Below are 27,722 nucleotides of genomic sequence, written 5' to 3'. Positions count from 1 at the left end.
AAATATATTTAATTAAGTTCTCTCTCAAAATATTTCTTATGATACCTGTCCTAAGAGACCTCTCTCACAGTCACATAATTTTAAAGGATATTGATAACTTTTTTATGAAAACCAATTAAATAAAATGAAAATACACCCACAGAGCTATTAAAAAGGTGTGGAATAAAATTATTGCTTTCTCTCAACAAAAAAAAAAGATTATAATGGTGAAATAAGGATTTTAATATTTGTGACCGAATTTGACTGAGGGACTGCCATTGGATTTTTTTGAAAGCAGTGAATCATAGCTTCATATTGGTTGTTCAGTTTGACCCACCAGTTTTGGAGATATGGCTTATAGAGTAATGTCTTGCAGAAAACAGCGAGTTGAGAAAACAGGCTTGAAATAAAAGGTTCACTTCTGTGGTCTCTAACAATACATCTAGCATGTTTAAGCCTTTATTATATATTTACATGCCGATTTAAGCTCTGACACTTCTTTCAGACATGCTCTAGTATGAGAAGTCTGCCTGTGCTATTAACTCATTTTGGAGAAGAGGAAAAAAAGTATTTGCGCGATGGCAGGCTCTCAGTCAAATCTGGTCACATTTGTGTCAGTCTGGCAAATCTGCAGAATAAATAAGCTGACCATTATCCAGCATGTGTCCGCATTGGGTAAGATATTTTCTTTCCCTAAATACTGTATATTCTTGGAAGGCAGCCATCACGTTGCTACAGTATGTTGCAAACCACATGATTGCTACCTTATTATAATGATGGAGAAATGGCAAGCCTTATGGAAGAGTTGTTGTTGTAAAATGTTTTCTGTTGCTCCTACAAATAAGGTAGTGCAATGTGGTGGAGATTACTATCTGATGAATACACTCAAATATACTATATATTGTCTCAGTGTTCATGCGGAATATAATATGAATCAGTAAATCATAAGTAAACACGCCTATTGCAATAAACAAAATGACCAACTTAAATACCTATGGAGGACCGTCTTCAAGAAGCTCCACATACAGATTTAGGTGTGCTTAAAATTGCATAAATATAACTCTAAAGATTATCTCTGATTATAAATTAAGAGGTGCGTCAGTGCTACATTACACATACTTCAATAAACATATAGCCTTGCTCTTGTCAAATTGTAACACACATAATAGCTTAAGACATTAAAAAAAAACCTCTAAACAACTGTGTGCCCAAAACACAAATACACAATACATATTTGACATGATCACATGAGCTAATAACATATAACTATATTCTAAGGAGTCCTCAGCCTAAGAAAGTTAATGCTGAATGAAGGAGATGCTGGCATACTACTATACATATAGTGACAAAGATAATGTCTTGTTATAGTCATTAACATAAAGGGCATATACAGTATACATGTTATCATTCATCATCACTTAATGAAAAGGAACAATGAAAACATGAGGCGAGTGCTTTTATGTTGAACTCTAAAGACTGATTTATACGTTGTCGTACGACAATGTAACGCATCAACAATTGGAGTATAAATTAAGTTCGAAAGACAGCAGCATATAATCATTAGTTGCTCTTGGCTGTGATTGTCAGCCTTTGTGTGTCAGTGTGGCAGTTGTAGGGCAAGGGTTTGATATGTTTTGTCCATTGTTCAAAGGTTCAAGATCAGCTGTCTCTGTCTATGTCCATCCTTTTCTTTACTTGACTTTATTATGGAGCCCCTTTAGAACTTGCCTAAGCATGGCCAATCTTCCTGGGGTCCATTACCTCCTTCTCTGGGAAATAAACCAATGATCAGCTATGCTGTCAGGAACTCATCGAGACATCATCCTCACGAATTCTGTGAATTAAGAAAGAAAGAATAGATGTGTTGTTTTACATGGCCTAAAAAACTACAACTACTCGTTGTGAGCTTGTATCTGCTATTCTAGACAAATAGATTTGCTTTAGAGGGAAATAATGTGAAAGAATGTGTGTGTAATGTGAAACAGGCAGCTTTAATATTAAGATTTGCAACATTGGCTGCTATTTCTGTCTCGGCAGGCAGTGTAGCAGTATTTTCCTTGTTCTGTTGGTGACATAATCCTTTGGTGTAGAGATAATCTGACAGACAGACCTAGCTATTCCCTTCATCGTTTCACCTCACTCAGTATGCTGTCAGGATATCAGCCAGCATCATGTCATGTTGGGCTTTTCCTTACACTTGTACTGTGCGTGTGTGCGTACATGTGTGTGTGTGCAACTGTGCATGGATGCGCAGTCAGAGAGGTATTTAAAGCAGAATGAAGCCTGCCTAGGCAGATTTTGTGCTGTTTTCCTGTACAGGTTAAAAGCTACAGAAGGGTAAAAGCAGGACAGGCAGGCTATATACAGTATGATACACTGTGATGTAAACCAGTGTTTTCCAAAAAAAATCCCGCCAAGGACCCCCAAATTGACACTCATTAGCCCGTGGACCCCCATTTGAAAATATATGTCAAGGACCCCCAAGAGAAGATTTGTACGGCTCTAACAGTGATTTTCATTTCAAGGGCCCATGTTTGACCTGAATTAGGCTACGGTCCCCCATTTAATGGCATTTCTATCTCTGTGACCCCAATTTATATTGTAAAATCAATGTTAATTTAACTCTGAGAGTGTAAAATTTATAACCAAATGGACCCGTTAGGGTCCCCTTTCAATTTGTTCCACTCTCTGAGTTACAGAAACGTAATGGTCCATTTGGTTCCAAACTATCATTTAGCTGGGGACCCCCTGGAACTCCCTCAGGGACCCCTGGGGGTCCATGGACCCCACTTTCGCTCCAGCGAATATACTTATTATTATTATTAGCACTAATGTGCTAATACTGTCAACTAACTGTCAGTCAATGTTACCTCACCTTCAAAGTCTACATGCCCGTCACCATTAAGGTCAATGTCCCGTAATATGTCCTCCAGATCTCTGTGGCCAACCTACCGAAGAAAACATTGGACTGTTCACACATTTGTACTATTTACTTCACCAGAGAGACAAAACACTAGACAGATTAGATTTTTGATGGGTAGACAGTGAGGATAACGTCTTTTCGATTTGACCTTACCTGTTGTCCTAACAGTTTTTTCATTGCCTCCCTGAGCTCTGCTGTGCTGATTTGACCATCACCATTTGTGTCAAACTGAGACAGAGGGAAACGGAGAGAAATAACTGCAACAATATTACAGTACCTACAATGGTATACATCAGTGATTCTCAATGTTTTAATTTCAAGGACCCCCAGTTTTCTTTTATCTTTAATTGGGACCCCAATCTGCACGCGCCAAAAATAGCCGTTCTACAAACTCTTCTACAAACGAGCTTGTATATCTGCTATTTTTGGTGAGCAACACCGGCATCATAAGACACAAGTTAAAAATTACTCACACCTATGTTGTTATGATACTTACCACAGCAACCAAAGCTGATGTCTGAATACACACATTTATCTGATCACTTGCCAATAACAGTGTGGACAGTCAGTCCTAAAGGTCGTATTTGAGAAACAAAATGGATTTATCTGAAGAAACAAAAGCTAGTCTACCTCTGAGTAACTTGACCAAATTATGTTATGGCTATCCAATGATTATATGTAATGTATATAGAGCGTGACGACGACTAAGCCAAATCGAGTTGTGACAAATCATGACAATAAACACAATATTTTGGACCAAACAAATAATTACAAAGAAGAAAAACAAGAAGAAAAGTGTTGTAACCTGCCGTTTTCTTCTTCTTTCTAATTATTTGTTCGGCCCGAAAAATTGTGTTTGTTGTCATGATTTCTCACAACTCGAGTTGGCTTTGTACAAGGCTTAAAAAGTCTTTAAATAAATACTTTTTGAAATGTCTATGAGGAAAATTAACAATAATTTCCTGGGCCCTGGTAGGGGGCAGGACTGCGACGCTCAATTGTCAGCCTATGTCAGGAATCCTCCCTAGACCTGGCCCTTAATTGTGTTCACTCCTCCTTGCATTCCTAAATCATTAGTCATTAGTCAATAACTCACCTGCTGTCTGTTGCTCTAATTAGTTTGAGGGTATATATTCGAGTTAGTTTCAACATCACCATTTGTCAGTTTGTCATAGTAATGCCGGTCTTCTGTTCCAGCCTGAACCACCACCCACTTACCTGTTTGCTCCTGGACTGAGAAGTTGACTGCCTGTTTTGGATTAACCTTTTGCCTTTCCCCCATGCCTTGTTTTGCTGTTTGATGACATACTGTACCTATGGTATTGACTTTTGTTCTGATTTTGGAATCTAAGTAAAGATTGAGTTAACTTTCATTTTGCCTGCTGTTTTCTGCATTTGAGTCCTTCGGATAATTCTGACATGTATTTAATGCAGGGGTACATAATATATCACAAACATCATATAAGAAAAAAGAGAAAGAGAAGAGAAAAAAAGAATAATGCTAGAAAGATCACCTCCTTGAAAGCATCCCGCAGCTCCTTGACTCCAATCATGTCTGCCGTTTCAGCCAGAAGTTTTGGCCCCATCAACTCGACAAAGTCTTCAAAGTCAACATGCCCTCCCACTATGACGGAGAGAAGGAAGAGTTCACAGTAAGTTCAGTAATTTAAGGTCTATTAATTTTGTTGTGTACACTCCCTTGAATCCCATTTGGATGAGGTACTGAGATGTTTGTTATCCCATGCGGGAGGTTTGAGTCCAGATGGATATGTGCATCAATGCTATTGGCCTTGAGATATTGGTTTTATGTATTGATTATGTGCACGCTTGTTTGAGTTTGCCAATAAGAAGTGGAAGTGCAAATGGTCATGCTGACAAAGTAGCACTTAACACACAAACAAGATTATACTCACAATTCATGTTGATCTGCTGACTCAATTCTATGAGTTCCATCTCCGTCGGCATGTAGCCCATGGTTCTCATGCAGTTTCCGAGGTCTTTGCAGCCAATAAATCCATCCTTGTCTTTGTCAAACTCTCTAAATGCTTCACGTAATTCTGAGGTGAGGAGAAAAAAGGCGTGTATGAGAGAGTGGTTTCTCCATAACAAATATCTCTGTATTTTTGCAATTTTGGGATTCTCTTATTTAAGATTGACTTTTTGCAAACTGTTTGCATTAAGTAGAGTGTGGTACAGTTACACAAGTGTGTGTGTGTGTGTGTGTGTGTGTGTGTGTGTGTGTGTGTGTGTGTGTGTGTGTGTGTGTGTGTGTGTGTGTGTGTGTGTGTGTGTGTGTGCGTGCGTGCGTGCGTGTGTGGCAACAGCAGCAGAATTGATTAATCCCCATGTTTGTGCCGAATCTGGGGGGATTCGGGAACGAGATCAGTGGAGCTCCCTCTGGTTTTGTGCCTGTGGGCGGTTCTCACTCTAGATAAATGGTTTGACAGGTCCCTTGAGTATCTTTAAAACCAGGCCCATTTGAAGTTGCTGTATTCTGTCCTCCGTCCTGAGCCATCCCACCCTAGCATAATGAGTAGGGGCAAGGTGAGTCCTACGTGAGGTCTAGTAGTAGTCTGATTAGTTTGTTTTGCATTAAGGAAAATGTATCAACATTTTCCTTGTGCCAAATAGGCTATCATACACTTAGTTTTACTTAAATGTGTCATTTGCCATTTTTTCCCCCTACATTTGCGAAGTATTTCTTAAAATCATTTGCAATTTTCATTGAATTATTTATAGTTATATTGTCTTTTATAAGTAGTTTGGATAGTCTGCTTTTGAAGTACTTTCTAATTATGTTATTTAATACCCTCATATTTGTATATTAGTTTTCTTTCTGCGAGATACTGTCTGTTCAGATACTAATCTCTCTATAACCTTCAAGATGGAACATAGAATGGAAACAGGGCGGTAGATCTCGGGGTGTAATTTGCTTCCCTTTCTGGCAAGTTTGAAATCTTGTGGGACGTGACACTGACTGATGGAGAGAGATTTGCTACGAGCAAGCGGTGGCTGTGTCTCTGAGAAATCTGGAGGGGATATTGTCGTGGCTTTGTTTGGTTGCAGGGCACTCAGCTTTTTAAACAACATCTTTGTAGAATGCTTGGATGTGCTTTACACCATATTACATATAACATACCATCCATTTCTTCTGGCCTCAACTGTCGGTCCTGTGAAGGATCATAAGACACGGTTAGGATTCAAACAGCTGAAAGCAGCTCACAGACACCAATCTCCATGATACTGTAAAGCAACATAGAACATAACTAGAAAGGTGTGCTCAGGAGAGTGAAAATCTCCACCAGGAGGCATGTTTTCATCACAGAAAAAAAAGTTACAATGTAGCAGTGGTGGACATTATTTTGTTCCACACATCGAATGTCATGTTTTCCCCCCATAGAGATGTCTGTGACTGTATGTACAGTATATATACTGTATTCTGTGAAAATGGTAATATCATAAATACTATATTTAATAAATACCTGTTTTGCTGTTTTCTTTACTTTATTATTATTGTTTCTTCAGATAATCAAATGTTTTATCGTCATGAATGGGCTTTCGATCTGTGGAACCACAAAATGGCCACCACTGCTATGCCCACATTGCAATATGAGTGTATGATGCTCCCAGCTCCAATATAATCCAGTATATTCTGACACATAATTCTGAGCAGATGTACAAAGTCAGAGTCAATTATGTTTGTATTCACTAGTCAATCAAAAGTTGTGATTAATTTATTTATTCACGCTACACAAATTCACAATTGATTGTAGGCTACATAAAACTGAAAAGTAATTTACTGTAGGATGAGATGAACACAGCTATATCTGAAGGCGAGGTGACAGACAATGACAGAATAGTATCAGGAAATAGACCAGTGTATGACAATCCCCATGAGAGGCAGAGTAAGAGAAAAGAGAGAGATTGGTCGCCATGACACTTTATGTAGGGTTGTCTGGATCAAATCACCCAAATGTTATTTTCAGATACAGCATGATTAATATTATCATAATGTGTCAGTGTGGGTTTTGTGGTACTGTATGTTGCCACGTTTATACAGTAAAAATGCATTTTGGTGTTAATCTAACATTGGCTTGCACCAGTGAATATAAATTGTACTGCTCAACATATACAGTATGTCTGCGGTTGGCTAGTTTTGATCCGTAGCCTGAACGAATAAATTGGCTTGCCCTACAATTAAATATTTAACAGACGGTTGTCGTTGATGTTGGAGAATTTAGGTCCTTTGCTCGCATTAATAGTATAGTATACAAATATACTGACCTGCCTAGTATTATGCAAGATTGCCTACTGCAGACAGTATTAACTGCAGACAAACACAGACACACAGAGCCGGACCATCTCCTCTCCTGGAGGAGATGGTCATTAGATACTGGCATTTAAATGAAATAGTAGCAACAAATGAGATAAGTCAAAAATACTGCCACATTGTTGTTAAATAAAGTGTGAGTGGTGTGTGTGTGTGTGTGTGTGTGTGTGTGTGTGTGTGCTTTCATTTAAAGTATTTTCACAGAAGTTTGATGCCATGGTTTAGGGTCCCGGGGAGGAAGGAATTCTAAGTAGTTTATGTACTTATTCAGTGTCATTGACTCAGACAAACTTCATTCTCCATCTCCACCCCCACATCCCTCAACAACAACCTTTTGAGAGCCCTTCATCGGAATGGGCAGCACAGTGGTGCATGGTGTCACAATGTCCTTCGTTTCTTCGGTTACGAGGTCCAGTCAGAGACAGGAGAGACTAATTGCCAGAAGGACAGACGCATTTCTTGCCATCACCATAAAAGCCTAATTTATACTTTGTTGTGCAATAGTGTTGCTTGACATAAATAACAGATGTTCAATGCAATGCATTGTGTTTATCACTTGAAGATCAGTTATTTACGCAAATTACACATTTTAGTAGGGCAACTACATGCATGAATGCACATCATGCATGCATACACGCACACAAACTGACACACGCATCAGAGGAATTCTAGACAAATTAACAACAAATTCCCAATATACTGTACAGTACTGTACTGTATCATTTTCTCAGTATCAAGATATATCTTATCATAGGACCCTATTGTCTGATCTTGTATCAGATGGGAGAAAGACAATTCATTGTGCACATACTGTACAGTACCGGTAATGTAGTTACTGTAGGAAAGGAAAGGCACTATGTTTACCCAGGGTAACTGGACTAAGAACTTCACAGCTCTTACTTTTATTGCATGTACTGTATGCCTACCCTATAATCTCGGCCAGTGGTGGAAAGTATCTAAGTAGTATAAGTATAATTTTGAGGTATTTGTACTTTATTTCCAATACTTTTACTTCTACTCCACTACATTACAGATCCAAATATTGTACCACTACTTAATTTTTTTTAAACTTTAGCATCGCGACGCATTGTGAGCTTGTAGATTTTTCAGATGATTTTTATACATTTTAAAACTTAAAATGGGACATTCTGCATAATGAGTACATTTTGATGCCAATACTTTTGTACCTGTTCACTCAAGTACATTTTGAATTCCGGACTTTTACTTGTATTTCTATATTGCAGTATTGAATTATTTTACGTAAGTGAAAATGGGAGTTTTCTTTCCACCACCGATCTTGGCATGCACATGTTATTGTCTGGACTTACGTACAGCCTGACCAGCGAGGCCCTTGCGTAGAAAGATGCATGCAGGCCCCAGTACGGTGAGCATGTCTGGTCCACTCTGGGCCAGGGCCACTAGAGGCTCAAGATAGGCCCCCCCAGAGCCCCCCTCCTCACAGGACTGCACTGCTTTGTAGCTCCTCTTCTGGTCCTTGAGCCACATCGGTGGTGGGGGGTGTCAGACACGGGTGCAGGAGCAGAGACAGGGGTAGAGACCATGACTCAGTCAGTGTGTGGGTCAACAACAAAGGACCAAGCATGGAGTGTGTGGAGATCAGAGGTAAAGTCACTGTCAGGAACATGCCTGTCAGTCACAGTGCGCAGTGAGGTGTCGGGGTCGGGATGTGTGAGTCACAATGAAATTATTCACCCTCATGTTCAGGCGGGGGTACGGTAGATTTTGTGTTGAGTAGTCTCTCGAGTGGTTAGAAATTGATGCCATTGCTGCAACTGTCTCCATAGAGTACATTACTATCACGCAGAGTGGAAACACAGAACTCTGCCACACTTTTATATTATCTTGCTTACATAAAGAAAAAATATTTATCGAAGTATGTAAGCACAGCAGTTTTTCTTGTTTGAATCGATAGAAGACAGTGGCTATGGTTATATGGCAATATTGGGGCAGAAGTGTCTCAGGAGGTAAAGTGTATACATTCATATAAATACACCATTTAACCAAGATCAGAAAGCATGGTGAGTTTTGCTTTTGTTTGATACTTATGTTATGATGTAGATCATCCAGAGACCACTGCTATTGAATATCAAAAAGCCTTTCTGGTTTTCAAAAGGTAACGATTTGCCTACAGTGTAGTCTACAGCATCTGGTTGTTAGTGGGCAAAAGGACAGTTAATAGGAATTGTCCAGATGATATAGGACCAGAATGATTCAGCCAGCCATTACATTATAACTGACAATGACAATGAACAGCCTTCATTATACAGAGAGCTACAGGTTAATTAAAAAAGGAGGGAGATGTCATTGCCATTGGACTCATCTATAAAGTCAAATGAGGTCATCATAATTATTGCTCTCTCAAATACCACAATTTTTTTCATTGTCAGGAAAGGTATAATCAGAGGCTGAAACACACCTCGGTCTCTACCAGACCGTCATTCTGCTTGTGGACAGCTAATCTCTGGCACTGTTGGGCCGATCGCAGCAAAACTGTGCACGCACGCACGCACGCACTCCCTGGATGCATGCCAGAGAATTTTTCATATTCCCTTCATGATTGTCTCGATAGCCTCGGTACGCATGCTTTTATTTTCGTTCACATTCGGCTAAGCTGAGGATGAAATGGCACATGAAAATGTTCAAATCAGCCTCATGGTGGCGTTATTATAACAGGCCGATTCATGTTTTTACCTACAGTACAACTGCACCGAATTGTGTAAAACTTTGTATGTGCACTCCCTCCAGGCCAAGGAAAAACCTTGACTGACTTTTATAGCGCCTCCAGGAGACCGACTTATGTAAAAGAAAAATATGACTTTTAGCCAAAATTCACTCAAATCTGTACACATGATCTCTATAGTCATGTGATCAAGACAGATCAGTTCGATATGTTTCATATTCCATCCTTATTGGTGCATTCCGAACATTGCTGGCCCACAGTACTTTTTCTAGTTTAAATTTATTTTAGATGGAAAACAATCCGTAGAATAACTACGAGCCCAAATTGCCCAATAGACGTTTTTAGCCCAATCTTGGGGAACGTGCCACATCAACATTTCCCTCTTTTATATTGAATGTTTAAAAGTACCGGTAATATGGGCAGTATACTGTCTAACAAGCAACGTGCATTTCATTCATTAACAAACAAGCATGCACGAACGCACAATGCTTTGCCCTCTAATTCACATTCACATTCATAATCCATCTGTTACCTTGCCAGTCCCATAGCCAGCTCTTGCCTTATACTACAGTGCCAACCGCAGGAAGGGATGCCCACAGGCTAATCTGACCAAGTGAGGCATGGACCATGGCTTTCTGGGGATACAGCGCATCATGCCAGCTAAATACTATGAGGCTACGCACGCACTACAACTTATATAACAAGACAAATATATATCAAGCCGGGGTGGATTCAAGCAAGAACCTCTCAAACATTAAATATACTCCATGGCATCAACCATCAAGAGTTTCTCGTCATATTTTACTTGCGTACATATTACAGGATGTGGATGCAGCTGCTTACAGCCTCTTTGCTCCTGTACACTGAGAGCGCGTTCAAGCATGCACTGATATGCTCAAGTTTGTGAGCTACCATAAACACATAATAATCCTCTGCAAAATGTGGCAAAAGACTTCTCTCCTCCATGGTAAAATTGCTATATTTCCTAAAAAATCAAGACAAGGATATAGACTGTAGCGAGGTCAATTCCAATTCAGATATTTCGCAAGCTGGTTGGAAAAGACCAGTCAAATAGTCGGGACAGATAGTGATTAGACAAACATGCACAAACATCCACGTGAGTCAGGATGACCACAACCAGAAGGAAGAACCTTACCTTCTTGGAGAAATGTTTAACAGAGTTGCCCATAGTAAAGTCCTTCTTGTATTATGTGTTCTCTCTAACCCTGTCTGTATTAGTATGCCTGTGTGTGAGTGCACGTGTATGCATGTGTATTTGCATATGCATATGTTTCCAGGCATGCATGGGGTAAAGAGTGAGTAGATGGGAAAGGAAAAGACAGTTCAGTGGGTCACTGACTAAAATAAGAGGACATTTGAAGAAAGATAGGGAGGGAAAATGACATAGAGGAGAGATTGGGTGAGGGAATGAGTAAAGGCAGTACAGGAATTATAGAAATCATAGGGAGAATGGTACTGACTACTGAGAGTGAGGGAAGGACACTCAAAGTCAAGGGTATATAAGGAAAGAAAAAATGAAGGTAAGAAAAAGTAAAGAGAATGGGAATACAATTAGGTAAACAAAGAGTGAAGGGACGATCAGCGAAAAACGATAACCGAGGAACATAAGAGAGGAAACATGCATGTGGTCAAAGCAATACGCAGCAAGACGCAAGTGCCCCAAGTAGAAATGGTAAGATTGCTTATTCATTCGCTCTCCATCCTCTCTGCTTCAATTCTCTCTCTCTCTCTCTCTCTCTCTCTCTCTCTCCCTCTCCCCCCCTAGTTTCCTTGCTGTCAAATCCTTTCCTTCTCTCTCTCTCTCTCTCTCTCTCTCTCTCTCTCTCGCACATTTTAGACCATCTATGAATGGAGAATGTGACAAAGAGGCTCGTTTGGTCAAGCATATTACCTTCCCCTGAGCAAGACACACAGTGGAGACACTAATCCAAACACACACACACACGCACACGCACACGCACACGCACACGCACACGCACACGCACACGCACACACACACGCACATATACACTTGATTAAACATACACGGATGTGAGGCTCTAGAGCTAAAAATATATCTCTCTCTCTCTCCCTCTCCAATACTCCCCACAAACCCCCCTGGCACTGTAAAATCCTGAGTGTTCATTTGAAGCTACTTATTTTAATGGATAAATGTTTTAATAATTTGAATGGTATAGTTAGTAGTATATGCATAGCATTGCAATACAATCTTATAAAACTAACTAGCACGTCTGCAGTGGTTAGAGGTGTGGTCCTCTTAATTCCATTGATCAATGGTGTCGGGTAGGGTAGGACACCAGGACAGGTTGTTAATAAAGATATTAGAAGCAGCTTGGATTGGAATGGACTCTAGATAGATAGTTACCACATACGCTGTTATCTTTATTGTAAATCGGTTGCGATTACTCTCTGTCGGGAGAGTGAGACAGCTGATATAAAACTTACAAACGGTAGCTAAACTGTTAAATGAAGCACTAAGGATCTTGCTGGGAGGCATCTCTCTGTGCCCGTATGCCATTACTGGAGCTTTCAAACATGGATAGAAAACTAAGTGCATGTCAAATGTTGCGTGGAACTTCAACGGCTTGAATTCAGATGATCAAAGTCAAAATATGCAAAGGCTGAATAAGAAGTGGGTTATGCACTGTATCACTAATGCTTAATTCATGCTCAGATGTGATGCCACTCGCCGAAAATAGCAGATCTACAAGCCCACAACATGTCACAGGTTCAACACGTTGTGAGTTTGCAGATCAGCACTTAATTTTTTGGTGCACGACACCTGCAGCAAAGTGTAAATTGGGTTTAAGATTACAAAAATGTACATGGATGGAGTCACACACATGCACGCACGCACATACGCACACACACACACACACACACACACACACACACACACACACACACACACACACACACACACACACACACACACACACACACGACAAGGTGTGAGGTCAGGTCAGTGTCTTTCTGTAAATACAGCAGTTGTGTAATAATAATGCAATTTATACGTTACATATACTGTAACATACATACATAATTCTCCCGTCTATCACCAATTGGCAGTATTAATTCAACTCGCCTTTATTTTATATATTTTTATGGAGGGACAGACAGTAGGCTGACAGGAAATGGGGACAGAGATGGGGGGGGGGTGACATGCAGTAAAGGCTGTCGGGATCGGGAGTCAAACCCGCGGCACACTAACAGACTGGATTACCAGCCAAGGTGCCTGGACCGCTGAGCCATGGCCCAGGCCAATTCAACTCTGAGTGTGACAATTTACCCAAATGGATCCTTATGGGTTAAAATAACACTGATGATTTAGCTTGTGCTTTCATGTTCCACACGTTCTATGTTCCCCGCTATGTTCCCCGTTCTATGTTCACTAACCCCAACCCTAAGGTAAGGAACATAGAACCCGGCGAACAAAGGGACGACCCCGTCCAGACATCTCACACCTCCCGTCATTCTCCATCCTCCTAATCCACATCATCATTTCCTTTCCCTGCTTGACCTCGTTTGTCTGTTCTGTCTCGTTTTAACATGCACTCCGTAACATCCATTACACCAAAGCCGTCTTGTATGACACTTTATTCAAATTGTCTTTGTTTTTTGTCTTTGCTGAATCATTCAGACCTCTCACCAGAGGCTCATTGTGAACTTCACAACACATCAGACATCAGACTCAGGAGCAGTCAGCTCTCATAATGTCAGCCCAGGGAGGATGCTGGCATGCAATCTCCCCCCCCCCCCCCCTTCTCTCTCGCCTTGCTCTGCCTCATGCACGCACTACATAAATAAATAGTTAAATAGTTTATACTACAGTACACAGGATATGTATCACTTTTTTTTGAATGAAATTGAGATTGTTATTGTATGAGAGTATCATTCCAATGGTCATACATCGCCATATGTATTATTATAACTGTATGCGTATTATGGCATTGCTACTGACACATGCTGGCAGAAATGCAAAACAGTCACAGTTGAATATGCAAGGAAGGCAGCTAATTCTACGAGGAAATATTAATAATTGCTTTCGCTGTTTAATGAAGATTTTGAGGTCAAAGATAATCCTGTGTGATCCTCTTCCATCAAGTGCGTTAAATGAGCTGTGAGATGTGGGAGGGGTACACGCAGGATCATTATAGTAACAGCTCGGATGCCGCTATCATGCTTTCTCTTCTCCCACCAACCACTCAAACATGCAAGGATTCTTCATTGCGGGGCTGCAACTTCCTATAATTCTTTGTAGAGATTATTCTATTGATAGCTTTTTCGATTAATCTAATAATCCAAAAGAGTGTTACTGCAGCCTCACTCCCAATCTTCCGCCGTAGTCTGAAAACCCACCGTATCAGACTCCATCATGGCCCGTAGCACCTACCCTACCCCCCCCCCCCCCCCCCCCCCCTTAGATAGCACTTTGTGTAGACTTAAATAGCATTTGATAGATACAGACGTATAGCATGTTATGTAGCACTTTATAGTATGTATAGCATAGTATAGTATATATGTATAGTTTCTATATATATAGTTTAATTATATAGATATTCCACTGTTACGTTCTTAGCTTACACATTTTTCATGATAACTTTATATGGATGTGATGTATTGCCATTGCTTTTTGTTCTTGCTTAATGTAAATCGCTCTGGATTAAGAGTTTTCAGAAAATGAAGAAAAATGTGAAACATGGCATGTGAAAAAACACTGCCTCGTCAATGTGGAGATGAAAAGTCTCCGAAGTTGGAGTTAGGAGGTTTAATCAGAAGTGCTTTTTAATACTTTTCATTGGTTTAGTTTAGTAAAACCCATTCTGGTACTGAGCCTTACCACAGCTGGGGACCAGATACAGGAACAAGCGAAAGGTTAAACGGTTTCGAGTCGACCAAGGGGCTCGACTGACGAGCTTACGCACGAGCTTGCGCACAGGGTTTCACACCGAGGTGACATTACTGCGCAATGTGCACATGCGAGTCGCCGCGGACGAACCCCGCGACATCACTGTTAAGAAACACTGAAGAAGTGGTAACAAGCAGTAAAAAGGGAGCATGCCCTGGCATGAGCAACTACATAGTGAATAGTCGGGAATTTCCGCTTACCACTCAAGTTATTTTTATACCTCTATGAAGTAGGTCGTGAGTGGCTTATTGTCGGTATCAGCGGGAGTCTGTCCCCGTTACAATTCTCTAGACCCCTGGGAGATTCATTGCTGATGTGGAGCGCCACACTTACCATCAGCTTCCAGTACTTCCCGCACGCAAGCCGTGCTACTCATACGCTGAGTTGGCGGTGCCCATGATTGAACCCATGTACTCGTGGTCCAAAGGCGAGAGCTCTACCAACTGAGCTACCCGGTCATCTAGTACCTGTAGTCCTGTAGTCGGTGTGCCTTTTATTCCCATATATGGAGTTCTGTGTCAGGTATGTCCAAATATGGAGTCCAGGCCAGTCTATGGCATCAGTATTATGATGTCATATTGATGATATCAGGTTACTCCATATGGGGATTATCTATATTTTCAGGAGATACACTGATCTGACCGGCTTAGTCCCACAACACCACTCCCTCGGGTCCCCTGTGATATGCACGTCAACGGGTCGACAGGTCCACAACACCACTCCCTCGGGTCCCCTGTGATATGCACGTCAACGGGTCGACAGGTCCACAACACCACTCCCTCGGGTCCCCTGTGACATGCACGTCAACAGGTCGACAGGTCGGGCGGTTCTTGAGATATGCGTGACTCACAGAGAGATTCTGTGCATTTAGTGCGACGGAAGGTCGCAATAAATTCCTATAAGATACTTGAATGAATCCTTAACTATGGTTAACTATGGAATCGCAGTTGGTGTGTCGGGCACACGTGATGGTGTCACATCATGTGACATCATCAGGGATGGAGATGTGGAGACCCTGATGTCATAGTAAATGCGATCTGCTGTCATCAATATTGGCCAGCAAATGCAGCAACTCTACATCTAACCATTTTGAGTGTTTGTTTAAACACAAACATTGCGTAATACAAACATCGAAGACGAAGATGAGGACGCAAATTCTGATTGGCCGGAATGAGATGATGTATGATGATGTACGTACGATGATAAGAGTGCCCCTCACTTACACAGGTGTGATTTTTTTTTTAGTTCTAATTCATGGTTGTGTAAGACAAAATTAACAATGGGCCTATATGCAGTTCACTTACACTGAAATTAGACTACTAGTCGAGTCATCAACTTCCATTAGGCTATTAAAGCATTTTTTTGACATTAACGTGTCAGTCTGCCATACACATTACCAGAAGAAAAATACTCTTTGTTGACTTATATTCATCAATAAATTAAAATGGCACACATGCAATACATGTACAGTAGACACACACAGCATGCACGCACGCACACACTCTCGCTTGCTCACGCACACACACACGCTCGCTCACTCACTCACTCACTCACTCACTCTGATAGGTATTTCGGGACTCATTTGTAGATCTGTTATTTTGAATGAATTTACATGTGCCTAGCTGTCACCCTGTTCCACTAAGCTTTCATCTCACTTCATGCCCTGTGTCCCACTGATGTTCATAGCATGGCTGTATCTGCCCCGTGAGATTTCCCCATTTAAAGATTATGATTATTGATAATATAGGATCGTGACGACAATTACTGTCTGCCTCCATTTCTGCCATTTATCATCATTTAATTATTTGGTTTTCATATTTGGGATACTTGTATGTATTACTCGGCAAGTATATTTTATTATTTTATGAATCTCGGAGCGTATGTTGGATACTTGTATGTATTACTCAGCAAGTGATTCACACGCCCCTGAGTGGATTTATCTAATAATTATCCCCAAGTATTTTATTATTTTTTCCCTTTGTATCTAATCATTGTAATCTCTCTCTTTCTTAGGGCCGATTCATACTCCTATTTTAGAGCCGAATAAAAGTCGGTTCGGTGCTGAAGAGCCTACAATTTGACGTCATTTGAGGTTCGGGGGGGCGGGTACCGTCCTAAAGTCGGCTCTTCGGTGCTACTGAAATTTTCTGACGAGCCGAAATCATTTTGGCACTACAGCGCCAAAACAGCGGTAAAATAGGAGTATGAATCGGCCCTTACACTGTCCTTTATTCTGGGGCCGTGCGAGTACTAACACAGTCTTTTTCCGGTCACCCTTACTGACCAAAAGGCGTCCATGCATTGACATTAGCTACGTCATGAATGATGTATGAGATAAGTTCACCTGCACCCGTTTATGTGGTGTGATGCCAATGGTGTGCGAGGGGCAGGTGCCATGCCAATTGGGATTCTATATTTCAATGCTTTACACTAAAGTCATCAGCTGTGTTGTGTTGTCAGTTAACCCAGAAAAAAAAAAAAAAAAAAACGTTGTAAATACTTTGATCTCTCTCTCTCTCTCTCTCTCTCTCTCTCTTAGGTACAATTTTTTTTGTTTATAAGCTGTCATTTCATTATTATTGTTTCATTTCATTCACCAGTTTTTTAGTTTTTCTAAAGATACGTTTTTTAGATACCAGATACCTCTGTGAGGTTTCGTGGTCAAGAACAAATCCTCAGATAATATCACTCACTCACTCACTCTCTAGAGCTCTCTCTCTTTAATGATGTCTCTGTCCTACAGTATCTCCTCTATCCTCCTCACTGCAAGGTTATATAAAGACGCAAAGGACATCTACTGTACAGTGTGTGTACAGTACACACGCACGCACATTGAAGTCATAAAGAATGAACAATTATTGTTGCGCAACTGTCAATCTACATTGTGTGTGAGACTGTGAGTATCCTTTCTGTGACTTGTGTGTGTGTGTGTGTGTGTGTGTGTGTGTGTGTGTGTGTGTGTGTGTGTGTGTGTGTGTGTGTGTGTGTGTGTGTGTGTGTGTGTGTGTGTGTGTGTGTGTGTGTGTGTGTGTGTGTGTGTGTGTGTGTGGATTACAGGTTAAAATTAGAGTTCAAACAAAATCTACAAGCTCTCGAATTTTGGAGCATACTTTTCTCATTTCTACCATCATAAACTTACTATAGATGTCCTTTCCTTCTTTAGGCTACTTAACCCTTGTAGGAGTAAGGATAGAGGAGTTAGGACAGTCACAGAGCATATTAAGGTCCTGAGATGCAGCCACGTGCACGTTGTGCACGCACGCACGGTCGCACGCGCACACACATCACTGTAATCAGATTTTCCCTTCCAGTGATATATCAGTTTTCATGTTAAAGGCATAGAATGTGTTGTCTACAACAACAAAACCCTCTCCTTGCTCTTTTTTCACCCAGATCTGTCTTTTTGCCATCCATACATTGTGCTGTGCCATCTGACATCAGGTCAGTCTGAGAAAGGGAGAGTGGATGGTTGAGAGAGTTTTAGAGAAAAAGGTGGGGTGAGTTAGCACAAATCTCAGCTGCCTGCTTAGTGATTACAAACCGTAAAAGTACATAATACGGGTGAGAGTAGAGACTAAAGAGTTGCTGGATGTGTTTTGGGTCTGAAGGTAAGAGTAGGATCTCTCTGGGGGTCTCTCTCTCGCTCTCTCTCTGCCTCTGTTTTAGAATTCCCATGGCTACTAAATAGTGCTTGCTCCCTCTGCTGGTTAATGCATAATTCCAATCCTTTTATTGTCTCCACCAGGCCGAAGGCCTAGGGGGAGAGTATGTTTTGCACTCCGTCCGTCCGTGTGTCCGTCCGTCCGTCCGTCCGTGAGGAGCTAATCTCGGCCACCGTTAACCCGGTCGATGCCAAATTTTGCACACACACTCCCTGGATGCCAACCATGAACCTCTGCCCCAAACATTCCACCACGGCCTGTTATAGCGCCACCAGGAGGCCGCTTTGTGCAAAACAAGTTTTTGCACAGTACACCTACAGATTTTGTCCAAACATCACGCAAATTGGTACACAGTCTCTCTACAGCCATTCAACGAAACCGGTCTTTCAGATTTCCAGAACGGCCTGTTATAGCGCCACCAGGAGGCCGCTCCAGGAGGCCGCTTTGTGCAAAACAAGTTTTTGCACAGTACACCTACAGATTTTGTCCAAACATCACGCAAATTGGTACACAGTCTCTCTAGAGCCATTCAACGAAACCAGTTTTTCAGATTTCCAGAACGGCCTGTTATAGCGCCACCAGGAGGCCGCTTTGTGCAAAACAAGTTTTTGCACAGTACACCTACAGATTTTGTCCAAACATCACGCAAATTGGTACACAGTCTCTCTAGAGCCATTCAACGAAACCAGTCTTTCAGATTTCCAGAACGGCCTGTTATAGCGCCACCAGGAGGCCGCTTTGTGCAAAACAAGTTTTTGCACAGTACACCTACATATTTTGTCCAAACATCACGCAAATTGGTACACAGTCTCTCTAGAGTCATTCAACGAAACCAGTCTTTCAGATTTCTCAGACTCCATCCTGATTGGTTAAGATTGGCTTCCAAAGTTCACAGGAGTGCTCAGTTTCAAACAAAATGCTGCAAATCATGAACACATCGCGTGATTTCCGTGAAATTGTGCACCCACATTCCCACTAGGCCGAGGACGCAATGCCACATGAACAATTTCAACTCAGCCTCAAGGTGGCGCTATAACTGGCCGAAAAGTGTTTTTACCTCTAACTGCACGGATCTGTGGATAACCTGGTGGAGACCTGTGCCCAGAAGTCTACATATCTTTTAGACCTGAGGCTGATTAAAATGCTTCTGAATCCTAACAGTTTCTGAAAAACCTATGTTTCTATGTCAGTCGTGCTCAACCTTTTTATGTCAAGGACCCCCAGAATTATCTGTATTTGGCCGTGGACCCCCATCTGAAAATATGTTGTTCCAGGGACCTCCCCAGTTCGATCTGAAAGAATATATATTCAAAGATTTGCGCTTTTGCGACACGATTTAAAGAAAATAGCAGATCTACAAACTCATAGCGCGGCACTCGGTACCGCACTATGAGCTTGTAGATCTTCTATTTTTCAATATATGATTTGTTTTTCTAGGCCAAGGGCTCCTACTACTGTAAATCCGGCGCTGCCAAAGACACATGGGTGTGAAGATCTTTCACTAGAGGCCTATATGTCTAAATTCAGATTTTCACGAATTGTCCAACTTGCTTTGTCAGTTACAGTACTACATCCAAAGGATGTAGTACTGTTCTCTGTTCTTCAAGGTGTTTGCCATTTGTTAACTCAGACCTCACTCATGCCTTTTAAATTGGTGCCGGGGAGATGTTTGCACCGGAATCTGTGCTTTTCACCAATTTTCCAACTTGCTTTGTCAGCTACAGTACTATATCCAAAGGATTTTAATATTTTTACCAACACAAAAAACGTCTCCTCTCCTCCAGTGTTAGGATCTGTCTCCCCACAGACCATGTCAGCCCTGGCCACTCCCACTTTCCTTTCCACTCACTCAGTCCCTTCACTCACCTGTCTCCAACTGCCTCCACCTGTGAACACTTTGACAATTTACCTGCTCACTATAAGACTGGACTCTTTACAAACACTCACTGTCAGTACATTTGTCATTGTCCCTGAGCGGTACCCCGAAGTTCCTGGTTCTCGGTTTTGTTTCGACTTGTAAGGTTTGCTTTTTGGACTCTTTAAACTACTGCCTTGTACTCTGTAGTGTTTTGCCTTTTGGACTTAGTATTTATTTTTGTATTTTTGAAAAGTTTGGGCTCTCCTGAGTTTCCTGAGATTACAGCTACTTCTCATTCTCTGTTTACCATTTTTGTTCTGCCCTGGACTTTAATAAATACTTTGATTTTGAACTTTCCTGTTTGTGGCTTGCATTTTGGGTTCGGTCATCCGCTTATCATAACATCCAGCCTCTTATAATCAGGTCTTTGGGCAAGCTATTTTTAGACCTCCCTGGCAGCCAATGAATTCTGTAGGGATTGTATGCAGCTTGCAGCAGACCTTGAAGTTATATAAGAAAATATGAAAAGAATATTCTTTTTGTGTGAGTATTATCTCACTCTACAGTCAGCACTGTACAGTTAGGCTATCTTTTCAAAGACGACTTATGGCTTCTCAGTCTGAGTGTGTGGGCACATCAGCTAAAATTAAGTGCAGCTCCTTAATATGACAGCTAGCAGACCTGTGCATTAAACTCAGTCTCTTTCTCCTTTCTTTCACGCATCTGTCTCATTCTCTCTCTTTCTCACATGCACGGCGCACGCATGCACACACGCACGCACGCATGCAGGCAGGCAAGCAGGCAGGCACGCACGCACGCACGCACACACACACAATTATTTGCCCTCTAATTCACATGCCCTTCATAATCCATCTGTTACCTTGCCAGTCCCATAGCCATGAGTGCATTCAAATACATTTATTTCAAATTCATTATTACCTCTCATAAAAACATTTGTACAACATCAGTCTTATGACATCACAGAAAATAGGAAGCAGTCACAGTAGCCTACTTGAATTTAACTATACAGTGCCTGGTTCATACTGTCGCGTGCTGTGTCAACTCGTTTTAGGCATGCAACACCGCAGTGTGCAACTATAAATCAGGCCTAACTAAGGCGCAGTTGTGACACATTTTCTGCTTCAGTTTCACACCGCTGACCATTTACCAACCACGCTATGCTTAAACTAGAGATTATACTCTGTCATACAATTGGTATGGAAGAAATAGCACATCTGCCATTTTTCATATGCGACATCGTCGTCGTAAAAATCGGGCTTAGCTGCTGTAGAAGGTGATTAGAAGAGCACTCAGTACAATCACCAATTTACTCTATTGCCACTTCCGCCAATAGTTCATTATCAACCTTTCAGTTCACTGCTGCAGTGTCACCCTGAAAATATCCAAGCTCACAACGCATAGTAGCACGACCATAACGAAGCATAAATCAGGGTTAAAAAACTTGACTGATGCTCTGGCCTGAATTGAGTCTAGTTATTCCTGGCACATATTAGCACATGGGGAGCAGTACTTGTCTTCTCCTGGGCTTTTACACATCCTCACCAACACCGAGGAAGAATTTCAGTGACACAGAAGAAACACAGAGGAAATATAGGTATAGGTTATCAATTGGTAGTCTAATACCAAAGACAAAACTATAGTGCCTGCCTTGAGGTGAATTGTTAGTACAGGTCGTGAAGGTGATAGATGCAGGAAGGAAGAGACGGGAACCATGGACCCTCACTCACCACAGTACCCTTTCACCTGCAGTTTGTTCTCTAATAGTCAGAGTGCTCATTTCATTTCATTATTTCTACTGTGTGTGTGCGTGCGTGCGCGTGTGTGTGCGCGTGCGCGTGTGTCTGTGCGTGTGTTATGATGTGATGTTTTATGCCTGCAAAGTTTTCCACTGAGCTGAAAGATGATATCCCTGCCATTACTCAGGTTACAGGGATGAGGAGGGTAGCCTTCATTCATATCGATGCACATGACCCATCCTGTAGCCCCCCCTCCATCAAACTAATGGTTATCAGATAGGCTACTACATATTTGGACTGAAAACATACATTCATTTTTAATCTGCCTAGTAGGGTGAAGGGTGTGTGTCATCACGCTTGGCTTAAGCCATTTATACTTTGTCGTACAATGAAGCTTAAATTCAGCATTCCCTCTACTCTCACTTTTCCTTTCCACGACCACTTGTCTCATGTATTATGTATAAACGCCGGTGATATGGATCATTTGCCTCTGAACTTTTGATTATTCACAATCACCATAGGCATTAGGCAACGCATCTTTAACAAACAAATTAAACAAGGGCCATTCCAGAGCACTTGGATTTCATATCAGCTTGTGGAAAAACCAACGCCACATTCTCACTGATCAAAGATATTGATTCTTTCAAAAGTACAGGTGATTGGACTACATTTTCCATGCAAAGGTGTCATGATAACCAAACTCATCCCTTTGTAAGCTAGACTTGTATGTCAAAAACTATTTTGTGAAAGAGGTAGCTAAACCTGCTTTCTAAATGGGATACATTTATATAAATGGCTGTATCTCTAGACTGTACTGAAGCCACTTTAATTTTAACTAGTTCTTGCGATGACTCAATTGACTTGTTTATTTGTTATTAACAATGCATAGTTATTTTTGGTATATATTATGTAGACACTGCACTACAAAACACCAACACTTGTAGCCTATTCATGTAGCATGATGCATCAATGAACCTATATGTATGGTGATGTGAAATGCTAGAGTTTGAGTTTTGTTGGATGTTGTTCATGAAATGGTTCAAGGCTAATTTGTCTAATCACTGTCTACTCTAAATAATTATTTAGGCCTACAAATTAACTTTAATTTTGAATCTTAATTTGGAAACATTTAAATATTGTATTCTTAACTAGTTTATTTTCAGTCAGCAACTAGTCAGTATATATCTTACCTGCCCATAGACTGACTTGACTATTGGGTGAAGGCTGGAGTCATTTTCAGCCGAGGTTGTTTTGCTCAGTCTTTTGGAGCTAGTGCGGGTGGATGATGTGGACTGGACGACGGGACTGCTTCTCGAAGGTGCATCAGAATTTAGACTCGAAGATGAGCCGACATATATTTTCTCCTTGGATTCAAAGAAGAAAGCAGTGTCGTCGTCGTCCACGTGTTTTGGATGCGAAGGAGTTGGTGATGGTGAGGTGTCCTGGAAAGAGATGCATCGATGCGGCGCTGGCACCCGCTCACCTCTGGAGGAATCGTGATGGTGATGCCTGGGCTTGGAGGCTTTGCTGCGCTGGCTCCGATCCATCCTGTGTCTCGCGTCCTCTTGGCCATAAGTATAACCATCATCGACGACAGGGCTTGTCTGTCGGTGGGACTGGTTCTTGTGTGCCCGATTCTCACCTCCATTTCGAGAGCCGCTGTGCCTTGGCTGACAAAGAGGTCTGCGGGCACTTGCCTCGCAGTCATCGGTCCAGCACGCGTCCTCGGTCAAACTACCTTCAGCACGGGTGGAATGATGATGATGATGGTGACTCCGGTGACTGGTACGCGAGTCCTGTTCCGAGTGCGCAGACCTGCGGCTTACCGAGGATCTCAGCAGGGAAGTGGTAGATTCGCTTTTTGGGAGAGAAGAGCTCATTGTGGCTCTCAGACGCTGTTCTCTGCAGTTGCCAAGCCTGCAGCTGTCTGGAGGTCGTCTAAGGAAAGTAGCCTAGCTATAGTTCACCACACGTGTATAAGGTGTTCTGCAGCAGGGTGCAAACTGCAAAGGCAGCCTCCTTCCTTCCTCCTTGATCAGAGGCAGAGCACAGATGACCAACACTCTGCAGCGTATTCTAACACGCAGTGATAACTAACACTAGAACAGAAGTACCCACCTAGCCAATCGGCGTGAAGATAATGAAGTTCGCACCCACCTGCCCGTCATTATAGCAAACGAGAGATTGTTTAATGAGCAAATGATTTGTATTTTGTACAAATCATATTATATATAGGCTTGGACTTAATCCTGCAGGTCCAAAAATGAAGTGGACAATCCGACACTTTTAATACACATAATACATAATTGACTACAACGCTGCAGCGTATAAGTTAACTTAGAGCCTTTTGTCCGACGTCACTGGAGAAGATTTGTCAGACACAGTTTGTGTTATGGTTGTTAGACAAATGTGCTGACGCTATTTTAAAGAACAAGGAGAGAGGCAAGGGTTGATTTAAAGGTATATTCAGTGATTTTACTCAACTCGTTTTTGGCTGTGGGACCCAGCCTTTCGTCCAATCAGGATAGAGTCAAAAACGAAACCTAAGGTTTTTTGACCCCCAGGGGTTAACTGGGGACAGGGAGGAACTCCTTATATGGCCAGCACACTCTATAGTAGGGAGGATTATCACAACAAAACAAAAAAATAAGTGATATTTGAATTAAGTGAAATCACTGAATATACCTTTAATAAGTGATATGGATCGTTGTGTCCTCAGGTCCTTGAGTCACTTTCCTAATGACTTCCCTATACTTTTTCCACAGAGGTTCTTAACTTGAACGATCAACATTTAGTAATAGTACTAGGCTTACTACCTGGTAGGCCCTACCTATACATACTACCCGCACATTAAGGCCCCTCCACGTTTCATGTCGCGCGCGTGCGACTGCGTGCATCATTGCATGCGTGCGTCACGTGAACTTAACTCTCAGTAACATCAGCACCCTCCCTGCAGCCACTCCCAGTGGATGAGGCACGTGCCCCCAGCTCTTTCAACACTGTGTGTGTGTGTGTGTGTGTGTGTGTGTGTGTGTGTGTGTGTGTGTGTGTGTGTGTGTGTGTGAGAGAGAGATTTTTGAACTGAGTCCACTGACTAAGGGCTGCATGGGAGGTCGAGCGCTGTCCATGGTGCTGAAGGTTAAGTAAACACGGGCACACACACACACACACACACAGTGTGTGTAGCCTACATACTGTACAGTAGAAAATAAAATTCCTTTGTTTAATTGAAAATGTTCGGTTAAATTACCACTCAGGATTATACTCGGGACTGTGCTGTATATACGTCCGGCCTTCATTCCATCTGCAAGGCAAGCCCACAGTGTTGAATCTGAGAGCAGATGCCCCATGAGATGTGAGGCATACGCGTGTAATTTGAATACATACTAACACAAACTGATCTGAAAAGTGAACAGCTTTTCTTTCCATTCTCAGGGGAGTTTGTGTTCTCTGACATCTGTGTCTCTCTCTCTCCTCTGCTCCAGGGGCGGCCAAGTACAGTATACCCCCCACCACCACCACCATCCACCATCCACATACACACATGTCTTAGCAGACTATACTTTAATTTCAAGTTATTTTTATACCGTATGATGTTCAGACCTCTTTCATGTTTCATTATTTATGTAACTATACCCTACAGCCCTCTCGCTATTTGGGCATAAAGGTTTTCCTCCTTCAGCGAGGGGGCTTCAAACCACTTTAACCATGGAGTCCCTGTTTTGGGCATGTCATTATAGGCAGAGATTGTCAGAAATTGATGAAAGATTTTCAAAAGATAACAGATCTACAAGCTCATGAAGCATTGTGAGCAGTAATTGGTCCAACAACAACACATCTCAACCTCCCTATACTGATTTTAGTGACGCTATATGGTCTTTCTTGTGTGTGTGTGTGTGTGTGTGTGTGTGTGTGTGTGTGTGTGTGTGTGTGTGTGTGTGTGTGTGTGTGTGTGTGTGTGTGTGTGTGTGTGTGTGTGTGTGTGTGTGTGTGTGTGTGTGTGTGTGTGTGTGTGTGTGTGTCCACTTGCACACAAGATATCTCAAAATCAAACTGGCACATTGCCATGAAACATTGATTGCCCCCATGATGCTGCCTCTGGTAAAATAATAAAACTCATAATCAGATGGAACACCACATCAAACACAACATTGATTAGATCTCCCTATTCTTGTGTTCTCGTTCCAACTTTAACATTTACACATGGTCAATAAACTATAATACAATGTGCTATTTGTAAAATATGCATTTTAAAACAAGGTTTCCTTCTGCATGGTGTTGTTGTACAGTATGCCTGTGTCCACGTGTCTTCTGATGTCTCCTCACCCCACCCCCAAACACACATCTCTCCATCTGTACACATTGGGCTACAGCAGGGGACAAAATGAGCCCCAGGGTCCAATGTGGCCCATTTGAAATCCACTGAGATAGAGAGAATAAAACAGCAGGATGTTAAGTAATCGGCCTACAATTAAACTGCATGTATTTTAAAGACATGATCGTCCCGGAGCTTGACCTACATGGAGTATAAATTATTTACGGGTAACTTAATTGCTGGTATGTGTTATTCAGGTTGACAATGGGTTATTTAAGTTGTTCATCATATACCATAGCTCTATTAATTCTCAAAGGCATTGATAAAATTGCATTTCATCAACACTTGAAAGCTGCAATGTTGTTTTATGTCTTAACCGAAATATAGACGCAGGTTTCCTGCATGGGAGACCAAACATCTAAAGCTCAGCCAAGAGCTGAAGTAGATCATGTTAGTGCTATTAGTGCTAGTTGTAGAAGTGGAGACACATGAGACGAGAGAGCCACACACCTCATCCCTCAACCCTGCTTGCACTGGGAGACTGGGAGCTAGAGCGCTGTCCATGGTGCTTAAAGTTAGCGTCAGCCACAAAGTATTGACCAAAACATTTCCTTTCAGCTATGACCACTTTCACACGCTTTAAGGCTCACTTTTACTTTTACTTACACTTACAGGCATGAGCTGTGATTGGTCTATTTTTAGAAAACAGACGGGCTCTGTTGTACAGTATAGATGGCTTGGCCAAAATGGCCAATACAAGCAAAACAATAAGAGGGAGTGAGGGTAAATAAACTGAAATAATACACTGTATTATTTCGAGGGGGTACACATTAAATATCAGGGATCAATAAACAAATTTATGCCTGCTTAAGTAGACAGACACAGAGTTAATTTAACAATTCAGACTGTGAGTAAGATGCTTAATGCTGTGATGTGAAGCTTTGAAGCTTTTCGTCAGGGAAGCAGTGAAGCTTTTCGTCTAACTTTTCTTTCCCAAGTTTTTCTTTCAACAGTATGGTTGGAGTGCACAGTCCATGCAATTAGTAAGTAAGTACATTTTATTTATATAGCACTTCTCACAGAGAGAACTCACAAAGTGCTTCACATGCAGGAAATAGAAACAAAAACAACAAGCAAAATAAAAACAGAATAGTAAAGAGCAGAAAACAGCTTATACAATTGATCTCAAAGCAAACAGCAAAATAGCGATACCCACATAGAAAAGAAAAAACATCATGAAACATCTGGAAATGCCCATGCAAATAGT

General features: G+C 41.6%; 1 protein-coding gene across 1 annotated transcript; it reads right to left on the bottom strand.

Annotated features, from left to right (window-relative positions):
- Positions 1–1,787: 1,787 nt before the first annotated feature.
- LOC310878667 (uncharacterized protein) lies at positions 1,788–24,020 on the bottom strand (the record flags this gene model as incomplete). Its single annotated transcript, XM_083793037.1, has 8 exons — positions 1,788–1,813; positions 2,855–2,927; positions 3,056–3,130; positions 4,417–4,526; positions 4,816–4,959; positions 6,042–6,072; positions 8,565–8,726; positions 23,331–24,020. The coding sequence occupies 8 exons, from the start codon at positions 24,018–24,020 to the stop codon at positions 1,788–1,790; spliced, it is 1,311 nt and encodes a 436-aa protein (XP_083649163.1).
- Positions 24,021–27,722: the final 3,702 nt, after the last annotated feature.

Source organism: Protomyctophum parallelum (genome assembly GCF_964188405.1).
Source record: "Protomyctophum parallelum genome assembly, chromosome: 21".
In the NCBI taxonomy this organism is placed as follows: Eukaryota; Metazoa; Chordata; class Actinopteri; order Myctophiformes; family Myctophidae; genus Protomyctophum; species Protomyctophum parallelum.
This window is presented reverse-complemented; position numbering and strand designations above follow the sequence as displayed.